This window comes from Ambystoma mexicanum, chromosome 4q (assembly GCF_040938575.1).
Source record: "Ambystoma mexicanum isolate Mex_15411 chromosome 4q, UKY_AmexF1_1, whole genome shotgun sequence".
Classification (NCBI taxonomy): Eukaryota; Metazoa; Chordata; class Amphibia; order Caudata; family Ambystomatidae; genus Ambystoma; species Ambystoma mexicanum.
This window is the reverse complement of record NC_090928.1, coordinates 878,535,101-878,557,444: the sequence shown is the minus strand read 5'-3', so window position 1 is coordinate 878,557,444 and position 22,344 is coordinate 878,535,101. Positions and strand designations below refer to the sequence as shown.

The window sequence follows — 22,344 nt, the reverse complement described above, 5'->3', positions numbered from 1 at the left end:
GTGCACGTGTGTGTGCGTGTGTCCGTCCTCCGAGGTCTTGCACTCGGGGACCACTGCCAGCCCTGGTACTGTATGCGGGTGACGACCGGCAGGTGCCAATTAGTGCGCCTGGTACCTCGGCACCCGCTTTGGGGGAGTCTGGCTGGGTTGCAGCTCACGTGGCTGGCTGGCAACTTTTGACAGCCCAAAAAACGCCCCGTGGCTAAATGTTGCAACAAAATGCGAAGCCTGCTGCCGTTGCTGGTTTATTTTTAAACAAAAGTAAATAAAAAGAAAGCGTGCGATTGCACTAGGTAGGCAACCTGAGAAAGCAGAGCGACGGAAGAAAGAGAAGATGTATTTTTCCAGAATCATAAATACCTGAAAATTGTCTTCGTCGTGTAAGAACTCTGGCGACCCTCCTTCAGAGCCGGGGTCGGCCAATCCCCGCCCCGCACAGAATGCAGCAGAAGAGTCGCGGCCCCGAGCATTCACTGCATCCCTTCCTCCTCACCTCTGCGCCCGGACGCTACCCCTATCTATCTATCCGTTCCTCCACCCACCCACCCTTCTCTACACAGCGCCTTGAAGTCATGCTTCTTTCGCATTTGTTGGCGCTGTATATAAATCGTTGCTCGCCGACTAAAGTGTGTCAACACATGTTTTTGCTTGAGCTCCGTTTCTTTTAAGCCACAACGTACCTCATTTCAATTGAACGACTTGAAAAGCTCCGCTTAATTCATTTCTATGTTTTATTATAAAATAAAGGCAGACATATTTCGAAAGAATGTATTCACAAAATATAAACAACGAACAAAACATGAAGTGACTCGTGGACGCGGTGCTGGGCATTGGGCGCGTGGGGGGCTGCGTGCCCATTGCGACCCCTGTAATAGAGTCTTGGGGGTAGCGGACGGTGTCCGGTAAGGTCCAGGCGGTTACAGCGTCTGGCAGGGGCTGCCACTGGGCTCGTGGGACCTCTGTAACGCGCTGCCTTTTCTGTAAACGTATAGCATATACCTGACGTCCGTATAGAATGCGAGGATGTCTTCTGACCCACGTGTCCATCGCATTCCGTGTTTGGCCTCGGTGTGTTGTGCATCAGACAAATTGGCAACTTACATTTGCAACAATAAAGTGACTGGGCGCTACCTGTGCTCTGACTGCGGTGAGTGGCCAGAGCCAACTTTGTAAAAAAAAGTTATGACCTGTCTTCGCACGTGACAACCTACACATCCATCCAGCCAGCCCGGGAGTGGCATTGTACAGTCAGGTTGCTGTCCTCCCCTTGCAGTTCTTGATACTGTAAAAGAGTCTCTCGGCGAGGATTTCAGGGTCCAAGGTCCACCAGGTTGGAGGACATGGGGTTGAGGATGGAGTCCTGTAGGGTGTGGTGGTGCATGGGGTCCGGCCCGGACACGGGGATGGCGCTGGGCCCCTGCGGGTGCCCCATACCGTGCAGGGGGTGCAGGCCTGGGTTCGAGGACAGCATCATCACCGGGCTTGAGGACCGATGCTCCGGGGTCCCCATAGGCGTCTTATCGTCGTCGGAGCTCCCCAAAACTGTCTTATTTTTGGCGTTCATGGAGGATGACAGGGTGTTGTGGTTGTTGGAGTTCTCGCTGTTTTCTCTGCGGAAACAAGACGGTAGAAACATCATTATCAGCTATAGTGAGGGTGAGGGTCTCAGGTGCAAATGAAGCGTGGGGGGGGCTGGAAAAAAGAGAGTGCTGGGGATAGACGGGGCGGAGGAGGCTGAAGACAGGAGTGAGATGGAGAACTCCGGAAGAAGGCACAGCAGGAAAAGTGACAGGAAGCAAGCAGCTGCCCCCACAGCACGAAGGTGGGTGCTGTGGGGTAGCAGAGGGCAGCGAGGGGGAAAAAGTGACGTAAAACAATGTGGGTATAGTGCCCGAAAGAAAATGGCGAGAGGGAAAGGGAGATTGAGAGAGAGCGAGAGAGAGAGAGAGAGAGAGAGAGGCGAAGGAATGCTTGTGGACAGGACTGCGGGCAAAGTGGGGGGAAACTCGGGTAAAGTACAGCATTTCACGGGACGAGTCGGGGGATCCAGGCGGAGTTACCGGGAAAGCACTAAAGACGAGTCTGCACAGAGCGTAACATAACATCATGGAAGACAGGAGACTGAAACCACAGCAGAGAAGCCAGCGGGGAACATCGAGAGCAAAACAGGAGATCTGCATCGAAATTACCGATTCATGGAATTTTTGGCACGGTTCAAAGTGACTTTGCACTGCTGAAAAAAGTGACGTTGCACTGCAAAAATACAGCGTGCACAGTTCCTTGAATCGGGGTTTGTGTCAACAGTGCAAAGTCACTTTTCAGCAGTGCAAATTCACTTTGAACCGTGCAAACAATTCCATGAATCGGGCACACAATTCAGAGGAGGGAAAGGAGGGCAGTGGGCGTAACAGGTAAAAATAAAATTACGGGAGAAGCAAGAACTGCAATCACAAGAGGGAACTCGGAGAAAGAAACAGAGAGAAAAAGAAGTAAAGAAAATAAAAACACAGCCGAGGCGGCAGCGCGGGACACCGATAACAAAACATGGGCCCAGGCCGGAAATTACTAAATGTAGAAGAGGGAAAGAAAGCAGTGGGAAAAATAGGTCGAAATAAAATGACTGGTGCGCGACTGAGCAGGACGAGCTGAACTCACAAGCGGTGATTCGTCAAACGACTGAAAGTAATAACACAGAGAAAGAGGTGAACACATTAGACACGCTGCAGTGGAACACGACAATCACGACAGAGCAATGGCCAGTGAAAGCGAACAAGCGCAGGGCAGAGGATACGGCAGCTGGCAATACAACACAACCGAGATATACACACACACACACACACACACACAGGAATTCAAAGCAAATACAGTAGAAACTTGGACGCGAATCGCAAGAACACGCTGCAGAGAAGCAGGCGCCATTTAACTGGAAAGACAGCACATGCAAGCGTGGGTTAGCCGAGGAGAGATGAGGGTTAAATGCGGGGATTTACAGAACACACAGCGGTGAAAATAGAAGGACGTTACTGAAAATACAGCAGCAAAACAGACACGAACTGTCAGAAGTATAGTCGGAGACCTAGCCATGAAATAACAGGAAAGCACAACAACAGAAAGGCAACAACTTGCTGAAAAATGGAGAAGCGGAAGGGGCGGGAATGAAATGAATAGGCAACGGAGAGAGAAAGAAGAATGCTTGAAAATACAGCAACGCACTGAATACACAGTCGGAGGAACTAGAGCAAAGCATTGGAATTACAGTACAGAAATAAGCAGGAGAGCACTGAAATGAGGAACATTAAGAAGGAACGATTTCGTGAACGCGTTATAAAGAGGAATTTAGCGTGAAAACACGGGAGAGGGCGGGACTCGTATTTACGGAAAGCTCCCTTGCAATAGGGACAGGGTGACAGTGAAGCACGATAAGGGGATGCGTCCCAGAAAATGACTAAACACAGAGCAACAGGAAGCCACAGGGAACATAAAGAGGCATTGGGAAAACACGTGGATCCTGGCAGAGGAAGAGCGCACATACTCACCAAAATGGCGCACCCTCGGCTTCGGCGCGCTTTACAAATGTCACATAAATAAATTAAAAAAAATAACGCCCAACAGGGGAAGAAGGGGAAACGTTCAGAAAGTGGGGAGGGGGGAAGTTGCAGTGGATTGTTTCGTACACTCGGTAAGCATCACTCAAAGGGGGTAAGGCGAGGCGGGCGGGCACGGCTTCTGGAGAGCACTAACGCCATGCCTGCCATTTGGATGGACACGTATTTCCCGCTCCCAAATGTGAACATATTTTAAGAATCGCTATTTTTGAAACGCATGCGGAAAATAGTGTCTTACTCAAGAGAGTTTGCTAGACGTGAAGCGCAAAACCAGAGTTATGGAGCATGTAGCCACTGTGAGACGTCAGACCCGCACGGAGGGGACTCCCGCAGGACGCGCTCTCACAACCACCGCAACCTCAGGGGGGCATGCGTGCAACTCTGGGTAGCGAGGCGCTTAGAAGCCACGGAAGTTCAGTGTTATTATTTGAGGCAATTATGCATTGACACTGGTTGCTGATTTTAAACACGGTAAATGAAAGAGAGGGAGAGAGAGACAGTTCTGAGCGGCGGTGCAGCGGCCAGTGCCGGGACTGGGCACCCCGGCTCCCGCTGCACGGACGCACATTCACCTCCGCCGTGCGCCCCTGCGCTTCGCTAACTGACAGCTCTGTGGCCTTGACCAGTAATTGAGCAGTTAAGTAATTACCCACTTTCAAAAGCACACTTCCGGTAACTGGTGATAAGTGCGCACAATGCCGCCCGCGCGCCGCTGGCTCGACAGTTTACCGAAAATAAGGACACCTCGTGAAAAAGTGGCATTAACGCACACACATAAATGCAATACCCCGACAACTCTACGCATTGCCGTCTTCCGGGCGGTGTGTAGTGGCGTCCTGGAAACACCCCCCCCCCGTACGCTTAGCGTGGTTTCCGCTTTGATGTTTACAATAAAATACCAATAGGCGCACATTGCGCAGACCCGAGCGTTTTCAGTTGCGCGTGGACTTAAACCCCAGACTTGCCCCCGTTAGCATTCCCTAAGCTGCCTCTACTATCACGCGGGGCTTGTGGGGTCTTTGGTGTCCTGCTCTAGTGTTAGGGTGAAAGCGGATCAGGCGAACGCTTCCTCTGTGCCTCCTCTAAGACACCGGTACCACTGTTCCTTCAGAAACAAAACTAAAACGAAACCTTACGTTTAATTCAGTGCAACTCTCGCCCACAGGGGGCTCTGCGCAAAAGGGCTGCCCTGGAACCAAGTCACCCACACCATTTCCAACCGGAAGCGCCTTCGGTGACATCTTAGATCACGCCTTGGAAGAAATCGACACACGCTCAGTACCCGCGGACACACGCATGCATCCAACCCAAACCCCTCATTACCTGAAGGCCGCGGCATTGTCCCGCATCCAGTGCAGTGACTACGGCGTGGCATCTGCATTCAGGTGGACTGTACCCCATTCTGTGCAGCCGCTGATGGCAGATGCTTGCAGTCAGAGGCACTGTCCCCCCCATTCAGTGCAGTCTCTGTGGGGTGGCACATGCATTCAGTGGGACTGTACCCCATTCTGTGCAGCCGCTGATGGCAGAAGCTTGCAGTCAGAGGCACTGTCCCCCCATTCAGTGCAGTCTCTGTGGGGTGGCACATGCATTCAGTGGGACTGTACCCCATTCTGTGCAGCCGCTGATGGCAGATGCTTGCAGTCAGAGGCACTGTCCCCCCCATTCAGTGCAGTCTCTGTGGGGTGGCACATGCATTCAGTGGGACTGTACCCCATTCTGTGCAGCCGCTGATGGCAGATGCTTGCAGTCAGAGGCACTGTCCCCCCCATTCAGTGCAGTCTCTGTGGGGTGGCACATGCATTCAGTGGGACTGTACCCCATTCTGTGCAGTCTCTAATGGTAGATGCTTGCAGTATGTGGGGTGGCACCTACAATCAGTGGGATTGTACCCCATTAAGTGCACTCTCTGTGGGGTGAGTGACACCTTCAATGAAGGACACTATCCTGCATTCGGTGGAGTCACTGATGCGTGACTTCTGCATTCAGAGGCTCTGTTCTCCATTCAGTGCAGTCTCTGTGGGGTGGCACATGCATTCAGTGGGACTGTACCCCATTCTGTGCAGCCGCTGATGCAGATGCTTGCAGTCAGAGGCACTGTCCCCCCCATTCAGTGCAGTCTCTGTGGGGTGGCACATGCATTCAGTGGGACTGTACCCCATTCTGTGCAGCCGCTGATGGCAGATGCTTGCAGTCAGAGGCACTGTCCCCCCCATTCAGTGCAGTCTCTGTGGGGTGGCACATGCATTCAGTGGGACTGTACCCCATTCTGTGCAGCCGCTGATGGCAGATGCTTGCAGTCAGAGGCACTGTCCCCCCCATTCAGTGCAGTCTCTGTGGGGTGGCACATGCATTCAGTGGGACTGTACCCCATTCTGTGCAGTCTCTAATGGTAGATGCTTGCAGTATGTGGGGTGGCACCTACAATCAGTGGGATTGTACCCCATTAAGTGCACTCTCTGTGGGGTGAGTGACACCTTCAATGAAGGACACTATCCTGCATTCGGTGGAGTCACTGATGCGTGACTTCTGCATTCAGAGGCTCTGTTCTCCATTCAGTGCAGTCTCTGTGGGGTGGCACCTACAATCAGTGGGATTGTACCCCATTAAGTGCACTCTCTGTGGGGTGAGTGACACCTTCAATGAAGGACACTATCCGGCATTCGGTGGAGTCACTGATGCGTGACCTCTGCATTCAGAGGCACTGTCCTCCATTAAGTGCAGTCTTTGTGGGGTGGCACCTGCAATCAGTGGGACTGTACCCCATTCAGTGCAGTCACTGAGGGCGGATGCCTACAGTCAGAGTCATTATCCCGCATTCAGTTCAGTCACTATGGCCTGACATCTGCATTCAGTGTGATTGTACCCCCCATTCAGTGCAGTCACTGAGGGCTGACACCTGCATTCAGAGGCACTGTTCTCCATTCAGTGCAGTCTCTGTGGGGTGGCACCTGCATTCAGTGGGACTGTACCCCATTCAGTGCAGTCATTGAGAGGTGACCTCTGCCATCAAAGGCGCAAACCCAGATTCAATGCAGTCACTGCGGGATGACACTTGCAATCAGGTGAGCCGTCCGGCATTAAGTGCAGTCACTAAGGGTTGACATCTGCAATCAGGGTCTCTGTCCTCAGAGACTATTTAGTGTAGTCTCTGAGGAATAACAAATCAGAGGCTCTCTCCCGCATTTAGGGCAGTCATTGAGTGGTGACACCTGTAATCAGCAATACTGTCCCACATTCATTACATTAAACGAGGGGTGACAACTGCAATCAGGGGCACTGTCCCACATTCCCTGCAGTCACTGAGGGGTGACACCTGCAGTCAGGGGCACTGTCCCGCATTTCCTGCAGTGACCGAGGAGTGACACCTGCAATCAGGGGCACTGACCCGCATTCCCTGCAGTCACCGAGGGGTGACACCTGCAATCAGGGGCACTGTCCCGCATTCCCTGCAGTAACCGAGGAGTGACACCTGCAATCAGGAGCACTGACCCGCATTCCCTGCAGTCACTGAGGGGTGACACCTGCAATCAGGGGCACTGTCCCACATTCCCTGCAATCACTGAGGGGTGACACCTGCAGTCAGGAGCACTGTCCCGCATTCCCTGCAGTAACCGAGGAGTGACACCTGCAATCAGGGGCACTGACCCGCATTCCCTGCAGTCACTGAGGGGTGACACCTGCAATCAGGGGCACTGTCCCACATTCCCTGCAGTCACTGAGGGGTGACACCTGCAGTCAGGGGCACTGTCCCGCATTTCCTGCAGTGACCGAGGAGTGACACCTGCAATCAGGGGCACTGACCCGCATTCCCTGCAGTCACCGAGGAGTGACACCTGCAATCAGGGGCACTGACCCGCATTCCCTGCAGTCACTGAGGGGTGACACCTGCAATCAGGGGCACTGTCCCGCATTCATTACAGTAATTGCTGGCTGCATTACCACTGTTTCTTGCCTTTATTATTTATTTATTGTTATTTATCTGTTTTCTCCTCTGCTTCGCACTTTCCACCTCTCCCCCCTTCCATGCACTTTTCCCCTCCCCCTCTCCCATGTACTTGCGCATTCTCAATGTCACTGGGCCTAGTAAGATCGCTGTATTGTTCTCCCCTGTTCCCCTCCCTTGCCTTGTCGCGCTCTGAAACACGTGTGTACGAGCGCGATAGAAATAAAATATCAATCAATCAATCAATCATAACTGAGGAGTGACACCTGCAATCAAGGGTACTGTCCCACATTCCCTGCAGTCACCGAGGGGTGACACCTGCAATCAGGGGCACTGTCCCACATTCCCTGCAGTCACCGAGGGGTGACACCTGCAATCAGGGGCTCTGTCCTGCATTCCCTGCAGTCACCAAGGGGTGACACCTGCAATCAGTGGCACTGTCCCGCATTCATTACAGTGACTGAGGAATGACACCTGGACTGTCCCCCATTCGCTGCAGTTACCGAGGGGTGACACCTGCGATCAGGGGCACTGTCCCGCATTCATTACAGTAACTGAGGAGTGACACCTGCAATCAGGTGCATTGCCCCACATTCCGTGCAGTCACTGAGGGGTGACACCTGCGATCAGGGGCACTGTCCCGCATTCAGTGCAGTCACTGAGAAGTGGCACATGCAATCAGCGGCACTGTCCTGCATTCCCAGCAGTCGCCAAGGGGTGACACCTGCATTCAGGGGCACTGTCCCGCATTCATTACAGTGACTGAGGAATGACACCTGCACTGTCCCCCATTCGCTGCAGTCACCGAGGGGTGACACCTGCAATCAGGGGCACTGTCCCGCATTCATTACAGTAACTGAGAAGTGACACCTGCAATCAGGTGCATTGCCCCACATTCCGTGCAGTCACCGAGGGGTGACACCTGCGATCAGGGGCACTGTCCCGCATTCAGTGCAGTCACTGAGAAGTGGCACATGCAATCAGCGGCACTGTCCCGCATTCCCAGCAGTCACCGAGGGGTGACACCTGCAATCAAGGGCACTGTTCCGCATTCCGTGCAGTCACCGAGGGGTGACACCCGCATTCAGTGCAGTCACTGAGAAGTGGCACATGCAGTCAGGGGCACTGTCCCACATTCCCTGCAGTCACCGAGGGGTCACTCCTGCAATCAGGGGCACTGTCCCACATTCATTACAGTAACTGAGGAGTGACACCTGCACTATCCCGCATTCACTGCAGTCGCCGAGAGCTGACACCTGCAATCAGGGGCACTGTCCCGCATTCATTACAGTAACTGAGGAGTAACACTTGCACTGTCCCGCATTCCATGCAGTCACCGAGAAGTGACACCTGCAATCAGGGGCACTGCTCCACTTTCCGTGCAGTCACTGGGAAGTGGCACGTGCAATCAGCGGCACTGTCATTAGTTATTTATGTGCAAACACTCCTTGCTCCTGCTGGCCTCTGTCGGCCACAGTGGCCCCAGAAATATTTTACAAAGTGTCAAACGGCACGTGCCCGATACTTGTAATCAATTCCGCACACGCCTTCCAGCTGCACTTTCTTTTAATTGACCCTAGCCGCAGTGCACATGTCAAAGCCCTTGGTTTCCTTCTCTGGTGGAGGGGCACCACCTCTGCTCTTGCCTTTACCCCAAATATGTGCGTGCGTTCAGCTGTAGAACACCATAGGGCCTGATTCATGAAATTATTTGCACGGTTCAAAGTGACTTTGCACTGCTGAGAAGTGACTGTGATCTGCCTACACATAGCCCGATTCATGGAACTGTGTAAGGTTTATTTTTGCAGTGCACAGTGATATTGTACTGCAAATATGACCACTTGCACTGATTTTGCACTGCAAAAGTACACTTTGCACTGTTACGAGTCAAGGTTTGTGTCGGCAGTGCAAAGTCAATTTTCAGCAGTGCAAAATCACTTTGAACCGTGCAGAAATTCCACGAATCGTGTCCAAAGGCTGAGTTTGAGGCTAGGTGGGGAGGTCTTCAGCGGGGGTCTTTGCGGGGTGCGGTCTGCAGGATAGCAACTCGGGGGTATAGGCTAGTGTCGGGGCAGGGATGTTTGGCGGGGTTGAGCTTGGTGCGAAGGTTTGTGGGCCAGTGGAAGGGCAACGTTGTGGCACGGATGAGGAGGGAGTGTGGGTTCAGGCATTAGTATAAGCACGGGCCAGAGGTGGCAATGATCCGCGTTCAGGGGGGTCGGTGGGTCATATTTGCAAACAGTGTGACCTCTGCAATCTCTACTGCATGTGTGTTTGACTCAGACTGTGGGCGCGAGCTCATTGCATGCTTGCTCTGGGTGCGTGTGGCTGAGGAGTGCATATAGCAGGTGTTCACCTCATACTCTCTAGGAGGATCTTGTCGTGGGATCAGAAGGGGAAGCGCCAAATTCACGACCACGGTTATGGGCTCAGAAATTGTCGTGCCCATATAACAGCCCCCCTCTTGCTGTGGGTTGAGAAAGTGAAGCACCCACGAAGCAATGCTCATTGCTGTTGTGGGGTCAGGGGGTGAGATGTGGGCATGACTGCTATGGGATATCGAGGCGCATGCGTGTCCCAATAACTCTCCTCCCTCTCTCACACACACACTTGTGGGCCTAATGCACAGAAGTGTTTTATAAAGGTGTAATCCTATTAAAAACGCTCTGTGAATCTCTCACACAGGGGTATTATAGTTTGTGGAAACAGGGGATCTCCTTAATGGGTATGCGCACATCTATACTGAAGCAAAGTCTTGTACACAAGTGAGTTATAGACTGGCTGCAGCTGTGTGGTGAGTTAGGCGATTTTCCACTACCGCCTATAACAATTACAGATGAGGGAAATACCGACCTCACAGACTGCGCACTTTCCCCACATATACATGTAGTCATCCATGTGATTCATGGAATAATATCTCAAAATAAAGAATGAAAATGGACACTTGAGTCACGGTAAGTATAAGTGACTCTGCGTAATCATACAGAGACACGTATACTTACCGTGACTCAAGTGTCCATTTTCATTCTTTATTTTGAGATATTATTCCATGAATCACACGAATGACTACATGTATGTGTGAGGAAAGTGTGCAGTCTGTTAGGTCAGTATTTCCCTCATCTCTCACACAGGAGGTCACATGCCCATATGGCAGTGTCCCTTTCTGCTGAAGGCCTGGGGACATTACCCCTGCGCATTTCGAGATAAATATATAGCTCTCGCTGTCGGACATACTCATTCCTATCACGACCCGGCTCAGAGGCAATATGTTGGTCAGGACAGTTCACTTCTGAAAGTGAGCGTATATCTGCGTTGTCCTTAGGAGCGTCGCCACAACTGCACCGTGGAACCAAACCCTGACGTCTTAACTACTGATGTTAGAAACAAAGATGCAACGGTACTTTGAGAGAGCGGACGTGCTTGCAAACGTTGCGTGCTTTGAAGCAGTGCGTGCATGCGCGGGAACGCCACTGGCTGCCCTGGAAAGACCGCTGCAAGCCACTGCTCTGCGGGGCATTGCCCGCAGCCACTAACACAGTTTTACAGGGGCTATGTTTTCACGGACCTGTTGATTTTATTGGCCACTTTCCCTATTGCATGAAAGTTGATGGCCGCAAAACAGCCGGGGGCAGCCGCACGCGCAGGTCTTTAATGGAACACGGGGAAATCAGAAGTGAGCTCCAATAAACGAAGGCCGCCATCTTGCGCCCGAAATTTAAGCTCCCGCTGACCACTTCCGGGTCACTGAAAGCATGGCCGTCTCTGAAGAGTTTCGTTCCTTGGTGTTATTTGGCAGTTGCAGTTCAATGCACAGCAGAAGTAAACACTTAATAATGCACGTTATATGTTCGTGTAAGGTGCAGAAGTCCTTGAAGAACGGGAGGCCTTCACACACTCCCTTTCAGTTATTCGGTTCACCGGTTGCTTGGTTTGCTGTTGATTATGTTTTGAGTGTTGTGCTTTCAAGGAGCCACAATTAGCGTCCCTGAAAGTTCAGGCTCAATTTCTGCCCGTATATGTTTAATTTGCCTTACATGACTTGTATAATGGTGGGTTCTCGGTGAATTGACCGCTAAGAGAATACTTTACATGACGTATTAGACTCAGTGTCGGCATGGAGACTGCATTCCGGCTCTCATTCCCTCTGTGTAACATCGACACATGTGTAACATCTGGCTACTCTACACGGGAGTTTCTTCTCCCTTTGACCTGACGTGCAATGAGCAGTTCGGCCGTGGCACCAGATCCCTGTTCTAAAAAAATAGTGACTGCATTCGGGCGACCGAACACCCCATGCCTTTAATACTAAGTGACGGGAAGTGGAGTTGTGATGTCCCGGTGTATTGTTGAAGTGGTATCATCTCGCCTGGTGTGCGTTTGTTTGTGCACTGTGTTATGTTCTGCTTGATCTCAACATCCTCGTCTTCTTATGTTGCCAGCAGACGTATTACAGGATCCTTTGGCTTCCAGGCCGGGCACTGCCACGATGTATTGCCCTGTTATTTTCCAGTTTCCACGGCTGCCCGTTCGTCTCCGCGCCCCGGTAATTCCACCCTGTGTCGACTAGGCTTGGGTCGGCATGCCTTGATTGGGCGAGGTGGCGTGGCCTATTTCTCGGGGGTTGGCATGTGTGAGTTCTGGGCCCTCCAGTGTCACTGGAGATCAGGCACTGGAGAGCCCATAGGTCTGATCGGAAACATCTACAGGGCACCTAAAGCCGTGTGCGCGTCCAGGCCCTGGCCGCTGGTTCATTCAACAATGAGGGTGCTCGGGGACCGCCCGCAATCTTGAAGGACATCCGTCACAAGCGCCGGTGGGAACTTCTAGAAGCTCCGCGCCTGATGTGACAGTCGGCCGGGCAAGCGGGGCACGGGGTATCCGCACGCATTCTAGCACAGCCGTTTTCAATGCCGTTTATTTATGTTATTCGCAATGATAGGGGCCCAGGGAGAGACGAGCATCCAAAGGTAGCTTGCGATAGTACACGGATGTCGAAGAAAAAGCCACCCCCATCCAGCCCGTGGCGGCCACACTAAAGCTGAGCATCGAAATAGCCAAAAAAGAAAGGAGCTGGGGCATGGCCGTCCAGTCCACAGACATCAAAACGCGCAAAGCTGGCAGTGAAAGCAGCCGCTCTAGGCGCTGGGAAGTGTCTCGTTTCTCAGTGCTGAGTGTGCGCTCCACCCCACAGACGGTTGGGTGTCAAATGGGTTGCGGGTAGTGTGCTTGAGGTGCATGGGCCTCGAGCTGTGTTCACTGCGTGCTGTGCGGGTCGTTGCCTGCCACCCAGATTGGCAGATCAGTGGGCCAGAGCGTCGTCGGTTTGTCGTGTTATGAGGGTTAGCTGCGGTATAGTTTGGGTGCGCTGTTGTAGGGGAGCGTGCCCAATGGCACTGCCATGCGTGACTATGAATCCGGGTAGGAGAATCCCATCTCTTAAGGGGAGAGTAGCACAATGAGCACACACCAGCTCACAGGGGCGTACAGTTCAAAGGTCACCCACCACTGACGATAATGCCTGATCTTGGAAATGTACTTGTCTCCTTGAAATGGATTCAAGGGTTCACTTTTATTAGGTTGGGGGGATTGTAGGGGGGGGGGCATTAGCGACCTAGGACCGTGAAGGAGGAAGCACGTGACATACAGTTGCCATGGCCATAAGAAGAAGGGGTAGTGCGGTGACTCAGCGGGGCGTAGTGAATACAGGGCTCCCAGTTAGTCGTGCCATGGGGTCCCACAATTCTTGCGGTTTTATGCTTCCCACCACGAATATAGCACTGGTACAAGCGGCACAGTGTTACGCGAATTGGGCGTAACTACCCTCGTCACCTCAACAATTGGTGGGGAGCTTTAGAGCTCAGTAATGGGGTACGGTAGATTGTGCAGTGCCAGGGCCGCTGTAATGCAGACGGCGTCCGTCCATCTGGCACGAGCATGTCTACATGCTGTTGGAGAATATATCATTAGCAAAGTGTTCTTGTGTCAGAAGTACATCATGCGTGAAAGGGTTAAGCGGCAGACGAGTAGAAGCATCGAGAATGACAAGAGAAGTGACCAGGCCGACGTCTGCACAGAAGAAAGCGCCCCCCCCTCCCCCTCCCCTAAGGTAAGTGGGGCCCCAGTACTTACTCATACCTCTCCTTGGCCTCGGCCGCGCGGTCCCGCTGCCGCCGGTTCTTGAACCAGTTGCTGACCTGCGTGGTGGTCAGGCCGGTGGCCTCGGCCAGCTCGCGCTTCTCCCGCGGGGACGGGTAGGGGTTGTGCGCGTACCACTCGCGCAGCACGCTGCGCGACTTCTCCTTGAAGCAGTAGCTGGTCTCCTCGCCGTCCCAGATGGAGCGGGGCAGCGGGAACTTGCGGCGCACCCGGTACTTGCCCACGGCGCCCAGCGGCCGGCCGCGCAGCTTCTCGGCCTCCACGTAGTGCGCCCGCAGCCAGAGCTGCTGCAGCTTGGGGTGGTTGTGCGGGGAGAACTGGTGCGCCTCCAGGATCTTGTAGAGCTCGCGGAAGTTGCCGCGGTGGAAGGCCACCACCGCCTTGGCCTTGAGCACCGACTCGTTCTTGTGCAGGTGTTCGCAGGCGGGCAGGGACCACAGGAAGCGGCCCAGGCGCTCGATGTTGCCGCCCTGCTGGAGCACCTCGCACACGCAGGCCACCTGCTCCTGCGTGAAGCCGAACGTCGGCAGCATGGACATGGCGCCCCCTCGCCCCTTCTGTGGGTGCAGGGGAGCAGCTGCGAACCAGGGGGGATCCAGGGGAGGCGACGCCTGCTCTCGCCTCCCTGTCCTCCTTCTTGGGGTGGGCACGGGGCAGATCTGGGGGGAGATAAGGCAAATGACAGGCTTTCTCCTGCTGTACTTTCCGGAGTCTTCTTTTCAGTCACCGTTTACAAAAACAACAACAGAAAAATGCAATCCTCAAAATGCACAACTCTTCCTTTAAGTCAAAAGGCTGTAGAGGGTCTCCACTCCCCGAACCTCAGCACCATGTATACAAAGCAAAAAAAAAACAAAAAAAAAGAACCAAACATTCCCTCTTTCCTGGGCAAAACAGGGAAACTTTCCGTAACTCTTCGCAGGAACTTGACTTTGGTTGTCTATTGTCTCAGTCCCCCAGCGCCCTCCTTCCTCAACTTGAAGTTCCTTTGCTCCGTGGCTCGGACATGATGATATAGTGCCGTAGTCTGCTAGCTCTCCTTCTCGCTGTCCAAGCTGCTTTTTAATAATATTATTCTAAGCGGCCATGAGAAGGGCTCGGGCGCCCTCTGATTGGTGGGACACCTGACCCTGGGGGTGGGGGCAAGCTGACAGTGGGAGCCGAGGATGGGGTTGCCGTGGAGACGCTGTCAGTCAGCGGAACCCGATCCAGGCGGGGGCGGATCTCCCTCCCCGGGCTGACAGCTCCCTGGACGAGCCTCTGAGAGGGGAAACCTGAGCTCTGACCGGCGGGCACGTAAGAGGGAGGGCGGTAGGTGGCTGTTCTCCCTGTGACCAGCGGGGGCGCTGTGGCGCTGAATAAGCCCCAATGCAGAGTACACTTCCAGGCCTCCAACAGAACAGCAGAGGCCCGTGCCCAGGGACTCCAGGAAGCAGGGCAAATTACGGGCACCAGGACTGATTGGTGCAGCAAAAAGAGCCGCCTCTCACATCGACGGTTTCATTTCACACATAGTGAAATTAAGTGATCGTCGATGCTAAACTTTTGTTTACCATTATTATTATTGTTACCTGTATTTATTTTTTTTATTTTTTTATTTAGCATTTATAGAGCGCGCCAAACCCGAGGTTATCTGGGCGCTGGGCACCGACATTGGTAGTATTATTAAAATATTCATGTTAATGCCGTAATAATCTTAATCACACGCCCTTAATAAGCAAGATAATCATCGTGGTTTATTGATACTAGTAGGACGATTTTTTATATTGTCCTCTTTAGCGCACACATACGCGTTCTCCTTGCGGGCACTTTCGTTTCTCCACCAAGGATTTTGACAGCCTCATTTTTTTACTTGTATCTCCTTAACGAGTGTTTACCTTATTACAAGCAAATGAACACCTGCAATGACTTTATTTATTTATTTGACTTTGTATAGCGCTCATCGGCCCCGGGGCATCGTGGCGCTGTTAAAGTATGCCCACTTGGTACATAAATACATGAATACATTACAGCAGGTATTTCCAATACGTTACATACAGTCAATATGTGGAGGCAGGTGGAGAGAGGGGTTAGTTGAACAGAGTAGTTTTCAGCAATACCCCTCTGCCTGACACGGCAATGTTGGGCCTCACTAAATGCACCGACTGTGCTCTGATAGTGCATTGCAAGTGGTGGGTGGACTGATACCAGTGCTTACAGATGTTCCCAGCTGAACGACACGCGCACCTTTCCTGCCAACGTCGCTGCCCGCTAATGGGAACCTCCATTGAAGGCTGTGTGTATCTCTCTAGGATATTTTTTTTTAAATCCCAGCGCGGTTCGCATTCGGCGTCGTCTCGTGTGTCAGAAATCGATCCGTCTAGAAAAGCCCTTTGCTGCCCGCTCAGGAAGCTGGTGGCGCTGCTTCCTCGGCCCCTGCAGGCTTTCGCTGGGAGCCGCGGGAGATGGCCGCGAGCCGGCGCCGGGACTGGCCCCGCACTGACCTCAGGGACCGGAGGGGACGCGGGTGTCCCGCACCAGCGGGACCCGTGACCGGCCCGTCACCTGGAGACCGCCAGACCAGTGCCAAGGAGGGGTCCCAGATGCGGAGAGAGCTGTGGCGGAGCCCATTGCAGGGGAGGCCGGCGGTCCAGCACTGCAAGCGCTTGAGATGGAGAGGAGGGGAGCAGCGCTGCGCCGCCAAAGTGTGGACAGGGTCGAAGGCAGAGCAGCGTAAGCCTACGGAAAGGGGCACAGAGATTGGGGGCAGCCCTGCACCCCACGGAGGCACTGATAAGGGGTGGTGGGTAGGTACACCGAACCATTGTGTTGGTGAGAGTGACGAGAAAGCGACTGACCCTCAGGGTGGGGGTGCTGCGGATGGGAGAACAGCGCAGCCCCTTCCACCCCCATGGCGAAGGATAATGAGGCAGTCAAGGATAACGTGGAGCCACCTACACCAACGCGTGGGCAAGGACGACGGGCACGCGACTACATCCCGAGGAGGGAGAACAGCTCCTCACCCTATGGCCAAGGGTAGAGGTAAGGATAAGGGGAATGGGGAGTGGGGGAACTACACCCCTAAGGGTGCGCGAGGACGACGGGAGGCTGGCGAAACAGTATGGAGTGTGTGGCGGGGAATGGCGAGCGGAATACCTGCACCCCATGGCGAAAGTAAGGGCAATGGGGGTATACCGCCAAATCGTGATCAAGGACGATGGGAGAAGAGCTAAAGCCCCGGAGATGGTCACCAATTTGGGGAAATGGCCCTGCAACCCAAGGATATATGGGTAATGGGGGAACAACGCCTGGGTAAGGAGTGATGAGAACGCGACTAAACCCTCCAGAGTGGGTGCGCGTAATGGGAAGCAGCTGTGCACCTCATACCCAAGGGCGAATTTAGCGGTGATGGGGGAAGAACCCTATACCCCCAACGTTGTGGTAAGCACTATGGGAGGTTAGCGAAACCTTACCTTGGCTGCGGTGGAGAAGGGCCCGCGGATGATGGGAGGGCAGCGGAACCCGCGATGGCAGTCAGGGAGGTGGCGGGGAGCAACAGTGGAGACCCCACTGGGTGGGAAAGTGGGTTTGGGGGCCGGGTCCTGCAAACGCAGGGCTGAGGCCCATGGGCGAGTCTTCGGGTGTCACCCCGCATGGCTGAATGCGGCACTCGGTAGTCATTAAGGGTTCCCTTCCACAGCCCAAGACTTCACCCGTGACAGCGCCAAGAGTCGCGCCGGAGCGTGACACCCAGAGACTGCGGTGAGTGCAAGTAGGGGCGCAAGAGAGGACAGTTGGCGGTACCCTCTCTCGTCGTGTCCGCCATACGGGCCTCACTTTTTCCACTCTTCCCGGACTGGAGCGTCTGGTGACTGCGGACGGAGTCCCATGCAAAGGCAGGAGACGTCACGCTGGCCCGCGGAAAGCGGCAAAAACAGGCGGACACCAGAGCGTGACACTGGGACCCCACACGGCCTCACAAAATGCCCGCATCTCTTGGGCACAATCACTCAAATGTTCAAATGATCTGAAGTGTGTTTAATCAAGTATTGTTTCATTATTTATTTTTTATTGGCTATTTTATGGTTATACAACAAGAACACCTTTAAGCCATATTGTCAAATAATTTTTAAAACACAATCTTTCGGCAAAACCTTCAACGTGAGCGTCACAACGCGACTCATGAGAACAACCCCAGCTCATGGAAATAACTGCCAGACGAATGAATATTCAATTCATAAAATAGTCGAACTGTACAAGTTGACGAGAGGTACAACACATTCTGTTAGTGTTGAGCTGTACTTAAAGGGAGAGAAAGCAGGCAAGCAAACAGACTACCTAATTGACACAACGCCCTCATGCCTGCTAAAATGCGAATTTAATGAAATTGTAAATGTTGTTAATACAAACAGCGGTACCTATTAAAGCTACTCGTGTGTGTCTCGGCTTGTGTATTCGGTTGAGCGAAGCCACTGCCCGTGTCCTCCTGTTGGTGTGCAGTCCTGCTGGGCCCTTGTCTCCGAGTTTGTGTTTAGGTGTACAATCCTGCACGGACCGTGTTGTTGTGCTTTAGTGTGCACCCTCGAAGGACCATTTTCCCTGTACAGTTGTGTTTTGGTGTGTAGTCACGAAGGGTCTGTGCTCCCGTATTTGTGTGCTACGGTGTGCGTTCTCGAAGTGTTCCTTGTCCCGTGCTGATGTGTTCTTTGTGTGCAGGTCCGAAGCGCCCGTGTCCCAGTGTTCTTGTGTTTTGGTGTGTTTTCTTGAAGGTCCCGTTTCCCCGTGTTGTTGTAATTTGATGTGCAACCCTGAAGTGTTCGTCTGCCCGTGTTGTTGTGTTTTGGTGTGCAGTCCAGAAAGGCTAGTTTCCCCGTTGTGTTTTGCGTGCAGTCCTGAAAAGCTTGTATCCCTGCGCCGTTGTGTTTTGGTGGGCACACCTGAAGTGACCATGTTGTTGTGTGTTGACCTGCAGTCCTGCAGTGATCGTTTCCCGGTTTTGTTGTGTTTTTATTTGCAGCCCCAAAAATCCGTGTTTTCTTGTTTTGCTGTGCAGTTATGAAGGGCCTGTGTCCCCGTGGTTTTGTGTTTTAGTGTGCTGTCCCAAAGGCCTGTGTCCCTACATCGCTGTGTGTATCGCAGTGTTTGTGTGTGCTGTCCCGAAGGCATGTGTCCCTACATGCCTGAGTGTGTGTATCGCTATGTTCTGGTGTGCTGTCCCGAAGGCTTGTGTCCCTACATCACTGAGTGTGTGGATCGCTATGTTTTGGTGTGCTGTCCCGAAGGCTTGTGTTCCTACATCGCTGTGTGTGTGGATCGCTGTAGTTTGGTGTGCTATCCTGAAGGGCCTGTGTCCCCGTGGTTTTGTGTTTTAGTGTGCTGTGTCCCTACATCACTTTGTGTGTGGTTCGCTGTAGTTTAGTGTGTTGTCCGCAAGGGCCTGTGTCCCCGTGTTGTTGTGTTTTCATGTGCTTCACTGAAGAGCCCGTGGCCCCGTGTTGTTGTGTGTTGTTGTGCACTTCTTAAGGGCCTGTGTCCCCGTGTTGTTGTGTTTTCATGTGCTTCACTGAAGAGCCCGTGGCCCCGTGTTGTTGTGTGTTGTTGTGCACTTCTTAAGGGCCTGTGTCCCCGTGTTGTTGAATATTACTGGGCCGTTCTGGAGGGCCCGAACTGTTGTGTTTTAGTATGCATTCATTCCTAAAGTGCCTGTGTCCTCGTATTGTTGGTGTTGGTGTGAAGTCCTGTTGGGGACACACTCACGAGTTCATCTACTCCCAGTAAGGACTCCTGCTTATTATAAACGTTGTGTTTTATTTTCAAAGAACCCTGTGTACTTCCCATCTGACGCGTGCGGGATCCCAGCACCCCCTTTCCATATCATGCTTGAATGGCGGGACCCGCATCCAGTGCCTGTGACGCAGGAAGGTCCCAGCTGTTCAACCGGAAGCAGGATGTCAACATCCCTTGTCCAAACAGCCCTGTGCATATGAGGTCCGTTCTTATCACGTCTCTTGCCGGCGGCCGCCGCACTGAAGAGACCGAGGCGTGTGATTGTGCACCGGCCGATTGCTGGCTGGGGCTGACCTATAGGGAAATAGACCAATGCCCGAACCAAAAAACACAAAATGCTAGTGTGGGCCAGTTTATTTTTGTTGGTCAAAGTGGGCCAGTTTGTTGAGTTTCTTGATGACTTAATTGACTATGCGCTAGTGTGTTGACCAGTGTTGCTGAATAAATATTCTTGAAATTCCACAATTTGCATTACATTTTATCAAAAAACTCCCCCATGGGTACTATTGAAACAGTTTGTTGCAAAAGGAATGAATTGCCACTGGCAACCTTGGGACAGATTTTCATTGGCGAAAGAGACAATTGTATGCCCAGTCCGATCCTGGCCCTTGTGACCACTGAGAAGTGCACAGACTGGCATTGCATTTGCAAGAAGCCTTCTTTTTCAAACCGAGGTAGGTAATGCTCCAGGGCCTAAACAAAATGGCCGCCCTGACGGTCTGTCGCAGATTGGGAGTGGACGCACTTGAAACATAAGTGTTTCCGGTGGGTCCGCTCCCAAAGAGGGGCAAAAATGCAGGTACGTAGAGGGAGTGGGGGACACATCTGTGGAAGGGGAGGAGGGGAGAAGAGCCCTTACCTGAATCCCCAGCGGGGAAGATGGCAGCCTCCAAATGGCCGCCTTGGCGGTCTGTCGCAGATTGGGAGCGGACTCACTGGAAACAGAGGTGTTTCCGGTGCATCCACTCACAAAGAGGGGCAAAAAAATCAGGTACGTGGAGGGAAGGGGAGAGGGAAAGCAAATCTGTGGAAGGGGAGGAGGGGATCGGAGCCCTTAGCAGAATCCCCAGTGGGGAAGATGGCGGCCTCCAGCCGTGAGGAGGTTGGGGGGTATTACCATGTGGTAATTCCCCGTTCTGAGCCCCCTCATTGGCTGGGAGACTGACCCCCACGCTCCGCCGTCGGGTACTCAATATCCATAATGCACCCATTATCCATAATGCACCCACCATACATCCCCTATTTATCATGGTCCATCCATCTATCCACCCATCTTGTAGCAGCTGTTCCATCCATTTACACAATCCTCACCACCCCATCCAATCCTCTCACTATCTTCATTCATTCATTCACTCATTGGCCCATCCATATGTATTCACTGTGCTATTGGCGTTGTTTTCTTTTCAGTGTCCTCATCCAAGTGCATCTAAACAAAGTATCCTACTGGTGATTCTCGCATGTGTTTGGGGGGGGGGGGGGGGAGTTGAGGAGGGCACGGCATTGATTTGCTAGTGACGGAAGTAAGGTCATACGTTGCGCTACATTTTACCGTATTTTAGGCCACTTGACGCTTTAGTCGGGCTAAAAAAAAGTCATCGCATTTTACGGCCATGGTAGGAAATACGCTTGAGTCCTGACAACCTTAGTTACGAATCCGGCCCGTAGTACAGTATTCCCATGCACTTTGCACACATGCATCGAACGGGATCCAGGATTCTGCACTTGAAAGCTCCACACAGCATAAAGTCACCCAACCCCGCTAACGTGCATTCTGCAGTGCACGGTGCGTGCAGTGGCAGCCCCGGCTTCCGGCCACTGCCGAGGAAAAGCTCCTGGAGACCGGGCTTCGCAGCAGCAGCCCGAGACCTGTCTAAGATGTGCAGCGTCGCCACGGTTAGGAGACCTATACTCCACGATCCAGTGGCAGTAACGCGAGTATCATTAGAGCGAAACTGTGATATTCTTACTGCTGCCACGTTGTGTCCAGTAACTTCTTGTGTTGTGTTCTTTGTGTTGACAGCGCGCGGGGGCCATAGAGGGCGACGGGAGGGGAAAGTAGTTCATTTTTAAAGAATCCACACGGAAACCGTGGAGACCTGTGGATCAAAACAAATTAAACTGGCCCGTAAAAAGAACCAGCCTGGGTCTGGGAAAAGAACATGCAGGGTTAGACATTATCTGTGTGCTCTCGTTGAGCTGCTCGGTGGGCTGAGACGCTGCGGGTTTGCAGTGAAAGGCGTGCACCCTACTTTGAAGCCATTGGCAGGGTAAGGAATTTACCCCTTTCGCCCAACATTTAGCTCTTGTTGATACGGGAACAGAAACGTCCTCAATTGAAACCGGATGCGGCGAAGGACGGATGCGAAAGGTGCATTGCAGGGGGTCCACCTTCACGGCTATATCACATGTGCCCTGTGCTTCACATATGCGCGCATGTACCCCGCCGAGCCCCGGCCGATAGGGCCCCGCGTGGGAATCGCACAGTTCCCTCCAGGACCCAAGAACACGGTATTCATATAAACTCGTAGCACCTTGTATTCTCACCCTCTCCTTTACGTTAACAGCTGACACATTTAAAATCTGTATCACAGAATACATAGCGCATCGAGTCGTCATGACAGTTCACATAGTGGCCAGACGTATGTGCAGCCCGTGTCCATTAAAGTCCAGCGATCAAGCTGTGGACACGGAGAATGCACTTGCATTCTGCATCATGCCTCTGTCTTTCTGTGCCCCTCGCCCCCCACACACACACGATCACAGGAAGAAGGGCGGGCGGGGGGAGGTGTGGGGGGGGGCTGTGCTGCATATGTCTCCGATGCAGCTTGTGTGCTTTTACCAGTGCAAATCCCACTACACCAAAGTAACCCC

General features: G+C 52.9%; 1 protein-coding gene and 1 long non-coding RNA gene across 3 annotated transcripts in view; one reads left to right on the top strand and one right to left on the bottom strand.

Annotated features, from left to right (window-relative positions):
- Nucleotides 1-713: 713 nt before the first annotated feature.
- On the bottom strand, nt 714-14,766 carry SIX2 (SIX homeobox 2). Of its 2 annotated transcripts, none has more exons than XM_069608447.1 (2): nt 13,681-14,766; nt 714-1,610 (listed from the first exon to the last, which is right to left on the bottom strand). In XM_069608447.1, the coding sequence occupies exons 1-2, from the start codon at nt 14,244-14,246 to the stop codon at nt 1,310-1,312; spliced, it is 867 nt and encodes a 288-aa protein (XP_069464548.1). In that variant the 5' UTR covers nt 14,247-14,766; the 3' UTR covers nt 714-1,309. The 2 variants fall into 2 exon arrangements, with proteins under 2 accessions (XP_069464548.1, XP_069464549.1); XM_069608448.1 differs by having other exon boundaries at nt 13,687-14,766.
- Nucleotides 14,767-16,092: 1,326 nt separating this feature from the next.
- Nucleotides 16,093-22,344, top strand: part of LOC138468049 (uncharacterized) — a 134,995-nt gene continuing 128,743 nt past the window's right edge. Inside the window, exon 1 of the long non-coding RNA XR_011268188.1 lies at nt 16,093-16,728. This is a non-coding gene — a long non-coding RNA (uncharacterized lncRNA). The remainder of the gene's footprint in view (nt 16,729-22,344) is intronic.